The sequence below is a fragment of the Triticum aestivum genome, chromosome 1B (assembly GCF_018294505.1).
Source record: "Triticum aestivum cultivar Chinese Spring chromosome 1B, IWGSC CS RefSeq v2.1, whole genome shotgun sequence".
In the NCBI taxonomy this organism is placed as follows: Eukaryota; Viridiplantae; Streptophyta; class Magnoliopsida; order Poales; family Poaceae; genus Triticum; species Triticum aestivum.
In genome coordinates, this window is record NC_057795.1 from 532719873 (window position 1) to 532740872 (window position 21000).

The window sequence follows — 21000 nt, forward strand, 5'->3', positions numbered from 1 at the left end:
AATGGAAAAGAAAATGTGTTTACACACCAGAATTGGGAGTATATCCTTACCAAGGGGAAGCGGAGCAGGATATACATGATATGACAACAAGTCCAAAAGCACTTAGATAAAGGGGGCGAAGGAAGAAACATGATATTACCCTACAACGGTGTTTGGATAATAGATCAAGAAACATTCGACAATGTGTTTCCAATGTTCTTGTTGATATTCGGAATACCTCAGTCATGCTTCGAGGTAGCATTAACATGGTGTTCCAAGTAGGGGTTGGAGTTGAAGATCACAAGAAATATGCAATGAACAATTGCAGGAATAGCAAGGAGTCCAAGGCATAGCCAAGACATGATCAAACATGTGTTGGAAAGAAGACAAGGGGGGTTGTCAATGATAACTCAAATCATCGAAGGTCAAGGATGGTATTTCTCACCATGAATTCAATTGTCATTTCAACGGAAGTCAAAAGGTTGATGCTAATCATGACGCATTTGTCGAGAGGCTCTATGAAGATGCCATCAAGGAGCGACAACACCAAGTAACAGGAAGGATGAAGCGAAAGGCTATTGGAACCACGGATACGACACAAGCTCAAAATCAAGCTTATTGTTCGAGGTGAAATGATAAGATGAAGAAGATTGATGTAAGCTTCACTCGTCGTCAGAAGTTGCTCCAGGCATAAGGACCAGGTAGCACAGTTAAAAGTTGGCATGATAAACAAAGCCGATCAAGCTAGGAATGATGTGATAGGGTATTTAAAATTCCCAGTAATAAGTACTAGGGGTAACACCGGAAGGTAAATCGGAGTAGAGGTTGGACGGGTGAAATGATCTGCAGATGGAAAGTATTTTAACTTATCCGTGAAATGGAATCAAAGGGGAACAATCATGGTTAGAACCATGGTTTCAAAGGACCAAACATAGTTACCAGATGAACTTATAACAAGGGGATTATTATTATCATAAGAAGCTTCCATGATAAGTTCTACATCGGGTCCATGGGCATGAACACAAGGGTTCAAGGTCGACTCCCACTTCTTCAATGCATAACCTTTCATTCACTCCTCATTTTCGAAGAAATTGTAGTGCAGAGGATTTATCTGGCGAAGTACCAGACGAGTAAGACTCGTGAGAACTCTCGGGTTCACACGGATAATGGAAGGCATAAGTTCAACCCATCGAGGCATTTTTACGAATCTATACAACCATCAACCAAGCAAAGGATATGAGTTCGAAAGCAGAGTATCAAAGTCAAAGCAGATGATACAATATACCAAAGGTATTATGTATCAGGGAAAAACTGATAAGATTTTGGATGCGAAGGACACTGTCGGATAACAACCCAGCAAAGGATCTGGTGATTCATGACAAAGTTGATGTGAGTATCGGTAATCAATCAGATGAAGAAGGGGATGCAAAGGCATCAGCTTATAGAAACATCTGAATAATTCGATGCTTGAGTACAAAGGAGTTATGGTTTCAAGTCGAAGGATCTGAAACAGAGGCTCTGATCAAAAGATGAGTAAGTTGAATAGACTTAAAGGTGCACCCGATCAAGTCTTGATTGGGCAAGAATCAGCTCATAACCGGAGCGATGTCGAAGCCGGAAAGAAAATTTCCTAGGATTAATTGATGATTGCGAGTATTCGCTCACACGTTGAATCCATAGGAACAGAATGACAACCAAAAAGAATTTTAAAGAATATTGCTAGACATATGGAATTAATCCTAATGCAAGCAGGCAAGGATAATCAAGAGCAATAGGCTGCAGAGGATTTTCAGAAGATCGCATAGTATTTCCAAGTATTTTGGAAAGCATGTGAACAACTGGGGATGAACGGGTTCAGCGAATTACCTGTAGTGCAAAAAGAAGCCGCAAACCAGAAGGCACATTGGGTGCTCAAAACAACAGAGAGTACATCTTGTAATAATAGGAGAAACTGGGTATGAAGGTACAAGCGGCAAGGATGTTATTCATGGGGATTATCTGTGGTCAGGAACTGCAAGGCAGTGGGCACAGGGTCTCGAGAAACATCGAGAAGTATCTGCAGAATCTTCTGGCGAAGCAAGCGATCATCGGTAATGCCGGGGCTCTCCGGGAGGAAGTGGGTACGAGAACCTAATGTCAGAGTTAGTAAAATGTTTAACCCGAATAGAAGAGAGATCAGAATCCCAGAGTATAGACGAGGAATAAAATATCCTAATACCACCCAATGGCGACGTGGGCCCGTAAGACACACAGCCAAGTTAGTAAAAGTTTTGTAGTGACTAGACTAAACTTCGGCCAAGGAGTTGGAAAGGGGGCAACCTACAGGCAGTCGGCTCTGATACCAACTTGTGACGCCCTCGATTCAATCGTACACTAATCATACACGCAAATGTGTACGATCAAGATCAAGGACTCACGGGAAGATATCACAACACAACTCTAGACATAAATTAAAATAATACAAGCTTTATATTACAAGCCAGGGGCCTCGAGGGCTCGAATACATCAGCTTTAATACAAAAGAGTCAGCGGAAGCAACAATATCTGAGTACAGACATAACTTAGACAAGTTTTCCTTAAGAAGGCTAGCACAAAAGCAACATCGATCGAAAAGGCAAGGCCTCCTGCCTGGGAGCCTCCTAACTACTCCTGGTCATCGGCGTCCGTCACGTGGTAGTAGGCACCCTCGGGGTAGTAGCAGTCGTCAAAGGTGGCATCTGGCTCCTGGACTCCACCATCTGGTTGCAACAACCAGAAAGAAGAAAGAAGGGGGAAAAGGGGGAGCAAAGCAACCGTGAGTACTCATCCAAAGTACTCGCAAGCAAGGATCTACACTACATATGCAACATTATCAAAGGAAGGTTGTATATGTGGACTGGGCTGCAGAAATGCCAGAATAGAGAGAAGGCCTAGTCCTATCGAAGACTAGCATCTTCTGGAAACCACCATCTTGCAGCAAACAGGAGGGAGTAGAGTAGCATAAAGTAAAGTAGTAGTAGTGTTATCAACCTCGGCCAGAGATCCTTTCTCGACTCCCTGCGAGAAAGCAATCCCAGAGCCATACTATCCAATTATCATCACAATCAATTCTCATCACCATCCAATTCTCATCACAAGTATCCAGTTCTAGTTGTATCGATCGGGATACAACTCCGAGTGTCCGTTACCGTAGGACAGGCTATGATAGATGTTTTCTTCCCTGCAGGGGTGCACCAACTTACCCACCACGCTCGATTAACTCCGGCCGGACACACTTTCCTGGGTCATGCCCGGCCTCGGCCAAACAATACGCCGCAACCCGACCTAGCTTAATAGAGAGGTCAGCACGCCGGACTAAACCTATGCCCCCAGGGGTCATGGGCCATCTCCCCGGGAAACTCCTGCACGTTGCGTACGCGGCCGGTGAGCAGACCTAGCTACCTCCTTAAAAAGGCAGGAGCTTACCAGTCCAACCCGGCGCGCGCCGCTCAGTCGCTGACGTCTATTAAGCTTCGGCTGATGTATACGACGCAGAACACCCATACTATGCCCACATGATGGTTAGTGCTATCAAGCCAGAGGCCCCTCGGATCAAATATCCAAATCGTAGTGGATTAGGAACGCGCGGTAACAAGCAGAGACTCACGAAAGATGTGACCCCGTTGCCCTGTCTCGAGGACTTGCGGCAAGGGCTAAGAATGCCCGGCCACGCCTCGTAATTATCTCTCGGGCACCTTCCAGGTCAACCCGACTCCACATCACTCGCAATTATGCTCGCTCGGGTACCCCTCAGGGTCAACCCGTCTTTAGTAACATGGTTCAGTGTAAAGTCATAGTAATCATAGTAACTGTGTGTCTAAACATCAAGGGGAAAACCCGAGGAATCACCCCCGGTGAATTGTACTCGATGTAATCATCAAGGTGAACTTAAGAGGAATCACCCCCGAGGTTCACACTTGAGGGGTTGCACGACAGAGTCGTATCAGAAGTGGTTAAGGCGGAATCACCCTCGATGACCACGACCGAATAGCTACACTACAGGGTTAAAATCAGAAGTGTTGTAGAGGTCTCACCCTCAGCACTCGATAGTAACCCAGCAGTGTCGAGCAACTAAGGGGAAAGTGATGTGCGGTGCCGGGGGCTGGTCTTCGATCCCATTGATCGGGTCTTCAATGATGAAGCAGGGGCAACAAGGACAAGGTGGGGGTCACTGATGGATCACTAACCAACCTATACTAAGCAGATTAGGATAAGCAGGTAAGGTACAATAAGCAGGTACAAAAGCAGGCTATGCATCAGAATAGGAGCAAACAATAACAGTAGCAAAATCTAATGCAAGCATGAGAGAATGGAATGGGCGATATCGGGATGATCAAAGGGGGGGCTTGCCTGGTTGCTCTGGCAAGGAGGGGTCGTCGTCGACGTAGTCGATCACAGGGGCATCAGCAGCGTCTCGGGGTCTACCGGAGAGAAGAGGGGGAAGAAACAGTAAATATAAAGCAAACATAGCATCACAAAGCATAACGTGGCAATATGTTGTGCCGGGAGTGACCTAACGTATGGCTACACGATATAGGTGAAGGGGGAAAAATCAACCGGGAATGTTTTCCCGGTTCCGGACCTGTGTCAGACAGATGACCGGAGGGGGAATGTTCCATGTTCAGATAGTTAGAGGCATCTGACATGTATGTGGGTAGCGTATTTGGGTTCGTCTCGTTGTTCTGAGCAACTTTCATGTATAAAGTTTTTCGATCCGCGCTACGGTTTATTTAACATGATTTTCTAAAGTTTTTATTAATTTCTGGAATTTAATTATTTATCTCAACATTATCCAGAATAGTAAATGATGACGTCAGCATGACATCATGCTGACATCAGCAGTCAACTGTGTAGTTGGCTGGGTCAACTACGTGTGGGCCCCACATGTCATACACTATTTAGTTTAATTAGGGTTTAGCTAATTAATTACGGTTTAATTCAATTAACTAATTAACTAGAATAATTTAAACAGGATTAAATAACTTAATTAATTTACTAATTAATAATTTTATTAATTACATTTTCTATTTTAAATTTTCGTTTTAGGGGTGGGGACCCTACGTCAGTGGCCCAGGGCGGCTTATGGGCACGGGTTAACGGGGCGGGCGTGGGCGCCCGTGCCCGTGACCACCAGGGGCGATGGCCACGGCTGCGAGCCGGAGCCGCACGGCGAGGTGGCTGGCCAGGGTGGCGCAGCCGGAGCCGAACGGCGAGGTGGCTGGCCAGGGCGGCCGCCGTCGGGGGAGGCGAGCAGGTGGAGGAGCGGGGCGGCTGTGGCGCAGGGGCAGCCGCGGTTCGCGGGGCGCCGTGAGGGTGTCGAGAAGGGTCGCGGTTCGCGGGCACTCGCGTCGGGCGTGGCCAGCGCTACACGGGCGCGACCGGCGCGTGGCCACGGCGGGGTGAGGCGCGAGTGTGGTGGACGCATCGGGGCAGAGGGGAAGAGAAGGACGGACGGCGGCTCACCCCCGTTGCAGGGGAATGCCGGCGAGGCTCGGAGGAGCCGTGGTTGAGGAGGAGGTCGAGGACGACGCAATGATGAGGACGAGGCGGTGGGGCGACGTCGGGACGAGGTGGCGCCGTCGGGGACGAAGAGGTCGAGGGCGATGTCGATGGGGCAAGGCAGTCCAGCGAGGGAGGGTCCGAGCGGCGGCGAAGTCGGGTGTGCGCCTGTGCGGCAGGCGAGATGGAGCAGGCTACGGGGCGGCGTCAGGGATGGGCGCCGGCGTCAGGGGCGCGAGGCGGCGCGGGATGGGGTCCTCCCCGATCCAGATCTAGGCGAGTGGGGGGAGACGAGGGAGAGAGTGGGGTTCGTGGGGGAGTGGGGATAGTGGTTAGGGTTTCTGTCGGGTGGGGGATAAGGGGCGACGTGTGGGCCGGCCTGTGGGGGGTGGCCGACTGGGCCGGCGGGGTTGAGGCCCGGTGGGGAAAGGGGGTATTGGCCTTTCTCTTTTTGTTTTATTTTAATTCTGTTTGCAGAATCTGCTTGCAATATTTTGAGCTGCCAATTGGTCTTTGTAAAAATGTGGAACTTGGCCACATAAATACATTGCAATATTTGGCACTACCACAAAAAAAGTTTGGGAGGAGTTTGAATTGATTTGAATTTTTCACAAATGGAAAAGTATAAGAAAAGCTGATTTGGAACTATTTTAATTTCCAAAGGAAATTAAATATCTCAAATGATGTTGAACCATTCATGAAAATTAGTTAGCGCATATTTTCAACCCATCAAACATTTTTGCTCGATAGTTTGAAGAAATAAGAATTTGACCTGTGTTTGAAACAAGTGAGGATTATCAACTTCATTATGATGACAAGGCATCATCAGGCATGAGATTACTATAGCATGATACTGGGGGTGTTACAAACTGTTTGTATAACACCTCGTTGTACCAGTGAGATGAAGCCTAGTGATCCTAAATTTGATGGTTGTCTTTTTGAGCTTCGCGATCTTATGCGTGCTAAAGGTGATGTTAGAACCATTGGCAACATCATATGGCAGCCATTAGAATTCATACTCTTGAACATTGTCATGATCATGGAACTAATGAATCCATTGCCCTAGGTGGTGATTTGCAGCGACCCAGCATGCCACTGCATGATGCAGTATGCCAATCTTTGATATAATGCCCATAAGACACCGTCTCATGAACCTTGTATCCCTTAGAGTTATACAACAGAAACATGGCGGCTCCAACCAACACTAGATAAACAACCAACTCGTATATATTACAAACTCATTGAACAAGATCCAAAAGATTCAAACTACTGGTACTGAAATACCAAGTACAACTATGCAACCACGACCTGGTAATCCTAGATTTTTTCACGATTGTCATGACTAAGTCTATTGCAATGACTAGCCTATGACTACTAATTTGTCATTTCTTCATCCTGGCCATCTTCCTCGGTGATGATGTAGTTGATGAAGGAAATATGCCCTAGAGGTGATAATAAAGTTATTATTTATTTCCTTAATTCATGATAAATGTTTATTATTCATGCTAGAATTGTATTAACCGGAAACTTAGTATATGTGTGAATACAAAGACAAAAACTATAGTCCCTAGTATGCCTCTACTTGACTAGATCGTTAATGAAAGATGGTTATGTTTCCTAACCATGTACATGTGTTGTTATTTGATGAACGGGATCACATCATTAGGAGAATGATGTGATGGACATGACCCATCCGTTAGCTTAGCATTATGATCGTGTTAGTTTAATTGCTACTGCTTTCTTCGTGACTTATACAAGTTCCTCAGACTATGAGATTATGCAACTCCCGAATACCGAGGAACACTTTGTGTGCTACCAAACGTCACAACGTAAAAGGGTGATTATAAAGGTGCTCTACAGGTGTCTCCGAAGGTGTTTGTTGGGTTGGCCTAGATCGAGATTAGGATTTGTCACTCCGTGTTTCGGAGAGGTATCTCTAGGCCCTCTCGGTAATACTCATCACTATAAGCCTTGCAAGCATTGTGAATAATGAGTTAGTTGCGGGATGAAGTATTACTGAACAAGTAAAGAGACTTGCCGGTAACGAGATTGAACTAGGTATTGAGATACCGACGATCGAATCTCGGGCAAGTAACATACCGATGACAAAGGGAACAACGTATGTTGTTATGCGGTTTGACCGATAAAGATCTTCGAAGAATATGTAGGAACCAATATGAGCATCCAGGTTCCGCTATTGGTTATTGACCAGAGACGTGTCTCCGTCATGTCTACATAGTTCTCGAACCCGTAGGGTCCGCATGCTTAACGTTCAATGACGATTGGTATTATGAGTTTATGTGTTTTGATGTACCGAAGGTAGTTCGGAGTCCCGGATGTGATCACGGACATGACGAGGAGTCTCGAAATGGTCGAGACATAAAGATTGATATACTGGATGGCTATATTCGGACACCGGAAGTGTTCCGGGTGATTTCGGAGAAAACCGGAGTGCCGAAGGGGTTACAGGAACCCCCCCGGGGAAGTATTGGGCCTTAGTGAGCCTTAGGGGAGAGAGAGGGCAGCAGCCCAGGAGGTGGCGCCCCCCCCCCCCAAGTGGAGTCCGAATTGGACTAGGGGAGGGGGGCGCAGCCCCTCTTTCCCTCTTCCTCTCCCTCTCCTTCCTCCCCCCTTCCCCCTCCTAGTTGGACTAGGAAAGGGGGAGTCATACTCCTACTGGGAGGAGGACTCCTCTCCTCGTTGGCACGCCCAAGGGCCGGCCGGCCTCCCCCCTTGCTCCTTTATATACGGGGGCAGGGGCACCCTAGAACACACAGGTTAACATTGTTTAGCCATATGCGGAGCCCCCCTCCACAGTTACACACCTCGGTCATATCGCCGTAGTGCTTAGGCGAAGCCCTGCGTCGGTAACTTCATCATCACCGTCACCACGACATCGTGCTGACGAAACTCTCCCTCGACCTCAATTGGATCAAGAGTATGAGGGACTTCCCCGAGTTGAACGTGTGATGATCGCGGAGGTGTCGTACGTTTGGTGCTAAGATCGGTCGGATCGTGAAGACATACGACTACATCAACCGCATTGTCATAACGCTTCCGTTTTCGGTCTACGAGGGTACGTGGACACACTCTCCCCTCTTGTTGCTATGCATCACATAGATAGATCTTGCGTGATCGTAGGAATTTTTTTTTGGAATTACTGCGTTCCCAACAGGAGCTACAAGAGGTTACTAGCAATTTGGAAGGTGTGGGGAGAAGAGGGGGAGAGAGACCACTCCGTGGAGAGAGAGGGGCCAGAGCGCCGTCCACATGTGGTGACCACAGGTAGGAAAGAGGGGGGGTCTGGGCGGCGCCGCTCCTCCCTGCGTCATGGTCATGCAAGAGCAACGTCGAGGCATTTCTTTACACCATCGCTGACAGCGTCCAGATGATGCGTGGCAGGAGACGGGACGACGCGACGCCGTCCATATGGAGATGTAGAGGAGCCACAAGATTGACCCCACTCACTTCTCCGAAGGTGATTTCCCCTGCATTATTTCTCAAAGTAGAAGGATATTAGCGGGAGGTGAACACATGAGAGGGTTTTGATGAACGGGAGAGGTGTTCCTATGAATTGTATCCATTTGGGTAGGGGAGGGGTGATACGTCTCCCTCGTACGTATCTACAATTTTTGATTGTTTCATGCCAATATTCTACAACTTTCATATATTGTTGGTAACATTTTATATTATTTTTGGGACTAGCATACTGATCCAGTGCCCAGTGCCAGTTCCTGTTTATTGCATGTTTTTTGTTTCGCAAAATATCCATACCAAACGAAGTCCAAACGCGTTAAAAATTTACGGAGATTTATTTTGGAAAATATGTGATTTTTGGGAAGAAGAATCAACGCAAGACAACGCACTAGGTGGCCACAAGGCACCAGGGCGCGCCCAAGGGGGTGATCGTGCCCTAGTGGCTTGTGAGAACCTCGTAGGTTGGTTGTTGTCCTTCTCTCGCCGCAAGAAATATAATATCCGGAAAAAATAGTGTTATAATCTCAGCCCAATCGGAGTTACGGATCTTCGGATATCTAAGAAGTGGTTTTCGGCCAGAATTTGATCGCTCGATATAACCATATTTGATCGCCCGCCGGTCGCACACGACCTTATTTTGCCGAGCGTGTGTGCCAGGAGAGCATATCCCCGACGGTTTCTGGGTCGTGTGGGAAGGACCCCCTACTGCAGTCACTCACTAGGTGACGGTTTAGAACGCTGTTGCGGAAAGGGGTTAAAAACCGTTTGTATAGCACCTCGCTGTACCAGTGAGATGAAGCCTAGTGATCCTAAATTTGATGATTGTCTTTTTGAGCTTCGCGATCTTATGCGTGCTAAAGGTGATGTTAGAACCATTGGCAACATCATATGGCAGCCATTAGAATTCATACTCTTGAACATTGTCATGATCATCGAACTAATGAATCCATTGCCCTAGGTGGTGATTTGCAGCGACCCAGCATGCCACTGCATGATGTAGTATGCCAATCTTTGATATAATGCCCATAAGACACCGTCTCATGAACCTTGTATCCCTTAGAGTTATACAACAGAAACATGGCGGCTCCAACCAACACTAGATAAACAACCAACTCGTATATATTACAAACTCATTGAACAAGATCCAAAAGATTCAAACTACTGGTACTGAAATACCAAGTACAACTATGCAACCACGACCTGGTAATCCTAGATTTTGTCATGATTGTCGTGACTAAGTCTATTGCAATGACTAGCCTATGACTACTGATTTGTCATTTCTTCATCCTGGCCATCTTCCTCGGTGATGATGTAGTTGATGAAGGAAATATGCCCTAGAGGCAATAATAAAGTTATTATTTATTTCCTTAATTCATGATAAATGTTTATTATTCATGCTAGAATTGTATTAACCGGAAACTTAATATATGTGTGAATACATAGACAAAAACTATAGTCCCTAGTATGCCTCTACTTGACTAGCTCGTTAATGAAAGATGGTTATGTTTCCTAACCATGTACATGTGTTGTTATTTGATGAACGGGATCACATCATTAGGAGAATGATGTGATGGACATGACCCATCCGTTAGCTTAGCATTATGATCATGTTAGTTTCATTGCTACTGCTCTCTTCGTGACTTATACAAGTTCCTCAGACTATGAGATTATGCAACTCCCGAATACCGGAGGAACACTTTGTGTGCTACCAAACGTCACAACGTAAAAGGGTGATTATAAAGGTGCTCTACAAGTTTCTCCGAAGGTGTTTGTTGGGTTGGCCTAGATCAAGATTAGGATTTGTCACTCCGTGTTTCGGAGAGGTACCTCTGGGCCCTCTCGGTAATACTCATCACTATAAGCCTTGCAAGCATTGTGACTAATGAGTTAGTTGCGGGATGAAGTATTACGGAACGAGTAAAGAGACTTGCCGGTAACGAGATTGAACTAGGTCCGATGATACCGACGATCGAATCTCGGGCAAGTAACATACCGATGAAAAAGGGAACAACTTATGTTTTTATGCGGTCTGACCGATAAAGATCTTCGTAGAATATGTAGGAACCAATATGAGCATCCAGGTTCTCGACCCCGTATGGTCCGCACGCTTAACGTTCGATGACGATTGGTATTACAAGTTTATGTGATTAGATGTACCGAAGGTTGTTCGGAGTCCCGGATATGATCACGGACATGCCAAGGAGTCTCGAAATGGTCAAGACATAAAGATTGATATATTGGACGGCTATGTCCGGACACCAGAAGTGTTCCGGAGAAGTTTCGGATAAAACCGGAGTACTCGGAGGTTACCGGAACCCCCCGGGAGAAGTAATGGGCCTATTGGGCCTTATTGGAGGAGATGAGACAGGCCACAAGGGAGGGGCGCGCCCTCCCCTTGCCCAAACCGAATTGGACTAGGGGAAGGGGTCGGCACCCCTCTTTCCTTCTCCCTCTGCCTCGCTTCCCTTTCCCTCCGGTGGAAGAAAGGAAAAAAGGGGGGAATCCTACTTGGACTAGGAGTCCAAGTAGGACTCCCCCCTGGCGCGCCCAACCTGGCCGACCTCCTCTCTCCCTCCCTCCTTTATGAACGTGGCCAAGGGGCACCCCAATAGGACAACAGACAATATCTTAGCCGTGTGCGGTGCCCCCCTCCACAGTTACACACCTCGGTCATATCGTCGTAGTGCTTAGGCGAAGCCCTGCACGGGTAACTTCATCATCACCGTCACCACGCCGTCGTGTTGACGGAACTCTCCCTCGGCCTCATCTGGATCTAGAGTTCGAGGGACGTCACCGAGCTGAACGTGTGCAGATCGCGGAGGTGTCGTGCGTTTGGTACTTGATCGGTTGGATCGCGAAGATGTTCGACTACATCAACCGCGTTACATAATGCTTCCGCTTTCGGTCTACGAGGGTACGTGGACACACTCTCCCCAATCATTGCTATGCTTCTCCTAGATAGATCTTGCGTGATCGTAGGATTTTTTTTTTGAAATACTACGTTCCCCAACAGTTGACACCTTCGTTGGTTCCTCTTGATAAGTCTGTCTCCATGTAGAAGAATTCTTCATCTACTTCAAGATCCTCCGGTTAACCTTTCTCCTCCACAGGGACTATAAACGGGTGAAAGTACAAGGGATGAGTACAAGAGGTACTCAACAAGTTCATAGATATTGTGGGGTGGACATGCACTTTAGCTACTACTGATTCCAAATAGGTCTCAGCAATGATTTTGACAAAATATCTATAGCATCAAGTTTTATTTAAAACATTTAGTCATCAGAATTCACGGGTTATTAGAATCTCCGATAGACTCCTTTCCCGCCACGCTCTTAGATCTTTCCCAGACCAGGGAGTGACAAGCCACAATTCATTACACTTTGTAAAGGTGCATTGCTTTACCCACGGGAGATTAACTTAGCTTTATGCAACAACGGCCAACCTATCACACATCCAAGAGTGTGAGGCCTGCTAAGATACGAGTCCTTCCATCCTTCTATGTTTACCAATGTCCCTGCCCCTGGCTCAAGAGGTATTCCCTCTTTTGCCCAAAATATGCTACATGTAGGGTTTATACGACCCTATGACCGATGAGCATTTACGCCGCCCTGGCGATCAAGGATTGACAGCCCTCTGTCGATAGGGTATTTACGGCACCCATAGCCGACATGATATATCGACTCCCTGGGCCAGTTATAAGGATTTACGCCCTACGGCGAACCTGTGCGAGAGCACATCGGCATTAAGAAGGATTACTAAGACTCGCCCGTCCCATACCAGGTTTCGTGGTAGAGAGAGAGAGAGAGAGAAGCCTTAGGAATAACCACAGCCGATGCATTGTGATTGTGGGAGCACTGAGGCCACCGCTGATGAGGGTGAGAAGGAGAATAAGTGGCAACACAGATGGGAGGGCATCCGCTCCCTGAAGGGACGTGGGAATTGGCCGGCCCAGTTGCATTGCCTGTGCATTTCAAATTTCGTTCCTTTGTTTCCTTACTTTGTTCCTTGATTTTGTTTTCTCTTTTTTGTTATATTTTCATAAAAATCTAAAAAAATATTTCAAAAACAATGCTTAAGTTTGAAATAATGTTTGTGCAACTTTAAAAAAATATTGGTAAGATTTGGGAAAAAATATATTTCAAAAAAACAATTAACACATATACGAACAACAAATGTTCAAAAACATGTATCTGGAAAAATATTAATCATGTATTAGAAAAATTAAACATGTATAAAAAATATTGTAACATACGAAAAATGTATAATGTGTATGAAAAAAGGTAGACATCAAAACATACATATGAAAAAAATGTTAATCATGTATTAAAAAATGTTAATCATGTAATAAAAAAACGTGAAATATTTCTAAAAAATGTTCCACATGTCTACGATAAATTTAGAACGTGTATTAAGTTTTTTTACATAAAAATATAAATTTATAAAATGTTGATCACGTATAAAATGTTAATCATATATTTCAAATATGTTAAAACATGTACTATTAAAAATGATTCTAACATATACCAAAAATATACAATGTGTACAAAAAATGTAGTCATCAAACATACATTTTTTAAAATGTTAATCATGTATACAAAAACTATTCCTGACATGCACAAAAAATATACAAATATGTATTGAAAGTGTAGACATGTGTTGAAGAATAAAAGAGAAACATGAAGAAAGATGGTGAAAACAAGAAACAGAAGAAAGAAGCAAAGAAAAACAAAAACAACCAATGAGAACAAGAAAGAAACAAAGAAAACGTAGAAGCCAAAAAATCTGTGAAAAAACAAGAAAGTAACAAAGAGAAAAGAAAAAATCAGAGAAAACCAGTAAAAAGAAAGAAAACTGGTTAAAATAGAAGAAAATTTAAAAACTGAATAAAATCATTGGATAAACCGAAAAAACAAAGAAGAAACAAAAGCAAAAAAAGAAAACCGCAGCGGATACAAACCAGCGAACGAGCACAACGAAGGAACAAATGAGCGCTCAAAGAATGGGCCTGTCTAGTTCTGTACACACGCAGGAAAATCTTCAGCGAGACAGAAGAAGCCTCGCTATGAGCGAGATATAGATAGATGCCATGCTGGAATAAAAGACGTGGACTTATTAAGATCTTGAGTCATAATTATTAATTATTGGTTAAGGGACCTGTGGTATTTTTTCCCGCTGCAACCATGGGCTATTTTGCGAAATCACTAATTAAGGAGTACTCCTTGCGGAGATCACTCCAATTTTCCCAGGTTGCGACAAGTGGCGTGCTACATGTGTGTCACTTGTCGCAACCCGGGAGTTTTTCCTTTTTTCGTAGATCCGTTTATTCAAAACGTTTTATCTCTTAAACGGTGTGTCCAAATCTTAAAACCGCTTTTGCCGTTGGATTCCTCACGTCGAGATCTTCAAAACTAGATCCCATGTTGATAGGTTTTGAGTTTTGACGAACTTTTTTTAGAAAAAAAAAACGGACAAAAAAATTGAACCGGAAGCACGGATTTTTTTCCCTTTCCGAAAGAGGCACACCCGTGCCTCTAACGAAATCACAACCGTGCCTCTCGCGGAAGAAAAAACAACAGAAAATGCTTTTTTTCCGTTTCCGAGGAGGCGCGGCAGTGACTCTCGCGAAAGCACAACCGTGCCTCTCGCGAAAGCAAAACCATGCCTGTCGCAAAAAAAAATAGAAAACATAATTTTTTTTCGTTTCCAACAGGCACGGCCATGACTCTCGCAAAGTCACACCCGTGCCTCTCGTGAAAGGAAAAAACAGAAAACTTGTTCTTTTTCGTTTCCAAGAGGTACGGCCGTGCCTCTCGCGAAAGCACAACCGTGGCTCCCGCGAAAACGTGACTTTCGAGAAAAAAATGCATTTTTTTCTGATTTTTTTTTTGCAATTTATTTTGTCGACAAGCTAGGGAAGACCGGTGGAAAACCAAAACGTAAAAAAAACCCCAGAAAAAAACAGTTTAAAAAGCCAAAAAAGCATGCGAAAAAATAAAAAATAATAAAATCCGAAGGGAGCGCCCAGAGCGCGACATGTGGCGAATGGCTGGGAGCGCGCCAAGTGACGCTGATCGTTGCGCTCCTTCGGGAGCCTCGCAACGATCGCGCCACTTGGCGCGCTCTCAGCCATTCGCCACGTGTCGCGCTCTGGGCGCTCCCTTCGGATTTTTTTTTATTTTTTCGCACGCTTTTTTGGATTTTTAAACTGTTTTTTGCTGGTTTTTTTGGGAGCCTCGCAACGATCAGTGCCACTTGACGCACTCTCATCCATTCGCCACGTGTCGCGCTCTGGGCGTTCCCTCCGGATTTTGTTTTTTTTTCGCACGCGTTTTTGGTTTTTTAAACTGTTTTTTTCCGGGTTTTCTTTTGACGTTTTAGTTTCCCACCGGTCTTCCCTAGCTTTTCAACAAAAAAATAATTTTCGAAAAAATAATTTTTTGCGCAAAAAAATGCATTTCTTTCGCAAGAGTCACGGTTTTGTTTTGGTGAGAGGCACGCTTGTGCTTTCGCGAGAGGCACGGCCGTGCCTCTTGGAAACGGAAAATAAAACGTGTTTTCTGTTTTTTCCTTTCGCGAGAGGCACGGTTTTGCTTCCATGAGAGGCACGGTTGTGCTTTCGCGAGAGTCACGGCCGTGCCTCCTCGGAAACGAAAAAAACACGTTTTTTTCTTTTTTTTTCTTTTCGCGAGAGGCATGGTTTTGCTTCCGCGAGAGGCACGGTTGTGCTTTCGCGAGAGGCACGGGCGCGCCTCTTTCGAAAAAGAAAAAAAATGCATTTTCTATTTTTTTTCCTTTTGTGAGAGGCACGCTATTGCTTCCGTGAGAGGCACGGTTGTGATTTCGTCAGAGGCACGGGCGTGCCTCTTTCAGAAAGGAAAAAAAACCGTGTTCCGGTTTAGTTTTTTCTTCGATTTTTTCTTATTCAGTTTTTTTTGAAAAAAGTTTGTCAAAACCTATCAACATGGGATCTAGTTTTGAAAATCTCGACGCGAGGAATCCAACAGCGAAAGCGGTTCAAGATTTGAACGCACGGTCTAAGAGATAAAACGTTTTGAATAAACGGATCTACGAAACAAAAGGAAAACTCCTAGGTTGCGACAAATGGCGCACATCCAGCGCGCCATTTGTCATAACCTAAGGAAGTTGGAGTGATGTCTGCAAGGAGTATCCATTAATTAATGAATGCGTGCTATTTTGCTTTGCTAGTATGAGTTAAAAGCCCAGCCATCTCAGAAAATAAAGTTACGAGGCCCAGCACCAGGTCCGGTGAACTTTTGGCGGGAAAATGGTGACGTCCAAGGTCCAGCCAGTTGTGCGATGCTACGGCTGTTGATAACGCAGAACTCGGTCCATGCACCAGGCCTCAATGTATCTAACTGACGCGCGGGCCAGGTGAGCCATCACGGTGCCGTAGCCCGTGGAACAACTTCACGCTGCTTTCCGTCCTGCCACCTCCCTGCTCCCTGGTATCTACGCGGCGTGCACCCACTCCATGTGCACCGAGCCACTTTCCCCACCACCACCACCACAACGAAATCCCCACCTGCAGCCACCGACCGGCGACAGGACCGCGAGATGCCGCCCCGCCACCTCCTACGCCTCTCCGCCGCCGTCTCCGGCGGCCTCCGCCGCTCCCTCACCACCGCGGCCTCGCACCCCCCGTGGGCCGCGATGTGCCACTCGGCGTGGACCGTCGGGGCGCCGAGCGCGCAGGTGCGCCTCGCCGAGCCACCGCGCATCTCCGAAGTGTACGTCCCGGAGCAGCTCCTCAAGACCGGCCCCCTCCCCGACCCCAACGGCGACTTCGTGCAAGGGCATGGCGGCGCCGTCTGCGCCGCGAGCGCCGACGGCCTCCTCCTCGTCGTCTACGCGGAGACGCGCCTGTTTGCTCGCATCGTCGCCAGGCAGGGCGGCCGTCCGCTGCGGCTGCCACCCCAAACCGACGCCCTCAAGTGCATCGACCCCGACCACGTCCCCAACGTCACGCGCTTCGTCCTCAACCCTCTCACGCACCAGATAACCCGCCTCCCGGACCGTGTCACCAAGTTCGAGGTCTCCCCGCTTTTCAACCTCCGCATGGGCCTCCTCACCCAGGCCGATCGCGGGCACGGGCCGCCTGACAGGTTCGCCGTCGCCGAGCTGCAGGAGGAGAACCTCATGCTCCGGTTTCTCTCGGAAAAGGGCAGGTGGGAGAACGTGGCGGTCTCGCCGTGCCAACCCCCGTCTGCGCGGCGAATGAAGATAGACCAGCCGGCGCTGGCATTCGGCGGCCGCCTGTGGTGGGTCGACGTGACCTGGGGCGCAGTCTCCGCCGACCCGTTCATTGATCGGCCGGAGCTCTCCTTCATCGAGCTGCCGAGGGGCAGCGTGCTGCCTGCAAGGAGCCCGCTGCCTGAAGCCGATGGCGAGATGTCTTGGCGTGAGTACCGGCGCGTGGATGCAAGCCAAGGGCGGCTGCGATACGTCGAGGTCTCTCAAAAGGAACCGTTTCTTCTCAGCTCCTTTGTGCTCGACAACAATGGCACCGGCTGGACACTGGAGCACCGGGTGGCGCTCAGCAAGCTCTGGGCCGATGGAGGCCACCCATGGCTGCCCTTACCGGCGGGGAAGACGCCACAAATTGAGCTTCTTGACCCACTTAACGCCAATGTGGTGTACCTCACGGTTGACAAGAAACACGTTATCGTCGTGGACATGAACATGAAGAAGGTGATTGGGAGCTATCTGTATGGAAGGGACTTCTCGGTGCCATGTGTTCTTCCTCCGTGGCTTGGATCGAGCCGGATCCCTTCTGCAGGTAGATTACATACTTCTCAGTTATACTTTCATTTTTAGGTGCCTAATGCCCGAGGTGCTTTGTGGGTCATCTTCGGCACAATATATTTTGTTTATCCTAGTGGTTGGATCTGTTGATCATTATGTCAAAATCGTCCAATAGACATAATGCTTGTCTCATGACCAGATGACTAGAAATTCAGAGATACATCATGTTTATTAACAATTATTTATATGCACCATGTGTTTGGTAGCAATTGGTATTGCAAGGCTCATATAGATCGTAGGCACGGATAAATCTTTGCATCTGTTGTCATTCTTCCTGTTGTCCTGCTCATAAAGAATTTTCCGTTGAACATATTTACGGTAGTTTAATTGATTTAGACTTTGAATAGAAATTTTGCAAGGTTTTGCTTGCTTTCATGTTACACTGTGATGCTCTAGATTTTATCTCCAACTTATGGATTTAAATCTGTTGTATCCTTTTAATAACTCCTCTACACCGTTCAAGTGTTATCCTCTAACTATTGTTGTTCTATTGGTTATTAATACACTGCTGAATTCTTGAGAATCTGTTCTAACTACCAAAGCTTTTTTTGCTGTTTAATTCTTGTATGCAATTCACAGAAATCTATACTGTTGTAAACTTGTAATTCTGTTGTGCTAGTGTTGCTGTTTGTCAAATTCTTGTACATTGATCAAATTAACCCTTTTCAGGTAAGGACACCGGGAAACACAAGACTCTGTCAGACGTGTTGGTTCGCTCAGACATCCAGTAGAAGAGATGAAGGTCGAAGGTACCAATTTACCAGCTGATGACTCTCTCGTCATTTCGTTTTAGCTGATACACTTCTTTATTGATCCATTGTTCTTGGTATCATCCATTCACATATTTAGGATGCTGCATTCTTGTTGCAAGTAGTATCTCTTACGCCATTCATGCAGTTTATTATGGACTAAAAGCAAACGTCGTGCACATATTTGCCAATTACTACAATTATTTTCAACTGGTTTTCTGTGTATTAATTGTCCAACATCTGGCTATCCCTAATACCAATTTCTCGTTGGTGTGTCAATGCAACTAGTGATATTTGCTGGCAAAACTAGAAACGTACTTGCTCCATAGAATGGTTTTTATGTGTTACCTGAACTTCTTCCATTCATTTTTGTGTGTGAGGGCGGCAGCAGCTTGCCAGGTTACTGTGTCAGAATGAACTTATACATCCCTCCATCCAGGTGTATTAGTGTTCCTGAACGAAAAGGCATAAAGGATGCCTGCCCTTGTTCGTCTGGTCGCCACTTCATTAGAACCTGAAGTATATCTAGCCTTGCCATCATGATACCATTGTCTTCCCTTTTTCCTAAAACAGTATGACCAACTGATTAAATCCTGAAACTGAAGCTTGATCTTTATTAAAATTTGTGGTGTACTTTTCTCTCCAATCAAGTCTTGGATGGAAAATAAACGAGTTTGGATGATAACTCGCTGATTTATATCAGTTTGAGAAAGACATTGATGGATTTCTAGTAGCGACGTAGCGTGTCTGTTTTCTGAATTTCTTCTCCATATCACTCATTCAGTCATTCTCTTGACGTGTCTGTTCAAATGTCCCTAATGTTCTAATTTTGTTTTCAGGTTTCTCAAATCTAACAGGTGGTGGTGTCTGATCTTGATGGTGGGGGTCTCATTTTGGGGAAAATCTGGAGAAGTCTTGGTTTGAAGGAGTTTTGCGATCAACTTACTGTTTCTCATTTTGAGGGGAAACTTGGAGAATTTTCAGACTGTTGGTTCACAACAGAACGTTGCGGTCGAAAGTAACGGGCATCACAGATCATCGTGTATGTGGTGTTTTACTAGCTAAAAATACATTCCTAGAAAAGGATTGGTGCTTGGGCATGTTACTCTTGTACGATATCATATTTACAGATCTTTGCTTAAACCATCGATGCTGCATTGACGATTTGTGCTACCTGAACTTGTTCTTCCATTCATTTTTGTGTATGTGAGAGATTCCAGCTGTCGATCCTAAAGATGTGCCAAGGATCCATGTTAGGCCGTGGGATGGATCTCACGTAGTCGAAAGGATAATTAGCTAATTGAGGGACAAAAGGAGAGAAAACTAGAGAGCATGGGGAGAATTAGACATCTTCATACATCTTAGAATCTCCCGCTCGCCTGTTACTGGATAGACATGGTGACAGGCCGCGCGCACACACCACTTGGCTATCCAGCTGGCGCTAGCACTCCCTGACATGTGGAGTCCGATCTAATGTTGGTCATCCGTCACACGTGGGGTCCGATCTAATACTGCAGGAACGCGAGGAAGCTTGCACTCTATTGCTTCCAGATCCGCGTTCATCTTCCACGCTCAAGACGCGCTCCGCCGCCGCCAAGATCACCGGATCTAACGATGGCGGCGCTGTGGTGTTGTGTTCCCTCTTGGGGGCATCGTTTGTGGAGCGGCGCCGGATGGAAGAGGCGTGAGGTGGTGTGGCGTGCCTTCTCTCGTGTCGACGACGGCGGGTCTCGGCGGCATGGAGCAGCGGGGTCTCGATGCTGGACGTGGTGTGATGGCCTCGCGTAGGGCGGTGGCGCTGTCTGGCGCCATGGTGGCGTCGACAGTTGACTTGGCAAGGTTTTTCTGTCAGTACCTGCTCTGAATATGGTTAGGTGGATGACGGCGGCTAATTCGAACTCCATTCCTACGTCCAAACATGTTTGGGATGTCAAAGTTCCTTTGAAAATAAAAGTGTTTATGTGGTTTGTTCATAAACAAGTAATTTTAACTAAGGATAACTTGATAAAGCGTAATTGGACAGGACCTACTAGGTGTAGTTTCTGTGATCGGGATGAGACTATTAAACACCTCTTTTTTGATTGCCCGCTGGCCAAGGTACTTTGGCAGACGGTCCACATTGCTTTTAATATCAAACCCCCGAATTCTGTTAATGCGTTATTTGGGACATGGCTTAATGGGATTGAGCCTAACTTAGCGAGACATATTCGGGTTAGAGTTTGTGCTTTGATGTGGACTATCTGGAATTGCAGAAACGATTTGGTTTTTAACAGAATATCATGTATACAATTTTTTGCAGGTCTTATTCCGGACTACGGCACTGATCCGTTCGTGGTCGCTACTCACCCAGACGGAGGCCAGGGGGCATTTGGTTACTGGGTCTTTCCGCTGGGAGATGGTAGCTCGGAATATCTTCAACCGGTTTGGATGGCGGTCATGTAATAGGATAGGCATT

General features: G+C 46.2%; 1 protein-coding gene across 1 annotated transcript; it reads left to right on the forward strand.

The window, feature by feature from the left end:
* The first annotated feature begins 16486 nt into the window (after positions 1-16486).
* LOC123093956 (uncharacterized) lies at positions 16487-19770 on the forward strand. Its single transcript, XM_044516020.1, has 3 exons — positions 16487-17770; positions 18466-18545; positions 19385-19770. The coding sequence occupies exons 1-2, from the start codon at positions 16549-16551 to the stop codon at positions 18525-18527; spliced, it is 1284 nt and encodes a 427-aa protein (XP_044371955.1). The 5' UTR covers positions 16487-16548; the 3' UTR covers positions 18528-18545; positions 19385-19770.
* The last annotated feature ends 1230 nt before the right edge of the window (positions 19771-21000 follow it).

Coding starts and splice junctions, on each gene's coding strand:
- LOC123093956 (XM_044516020.1), top strand. CDS start 16,549: ATGCCGCCCCGCCACCTCCTACGCCTCTCCGCCGCCGTCTCCGGCGGC. Junction 17,771..18,465: donor GAGCCGGATCCCTTCTGCAG/GTAGATTACATA, acceptor AACCCTTTTCAG/GTAAGGACACCGGGAAACAC.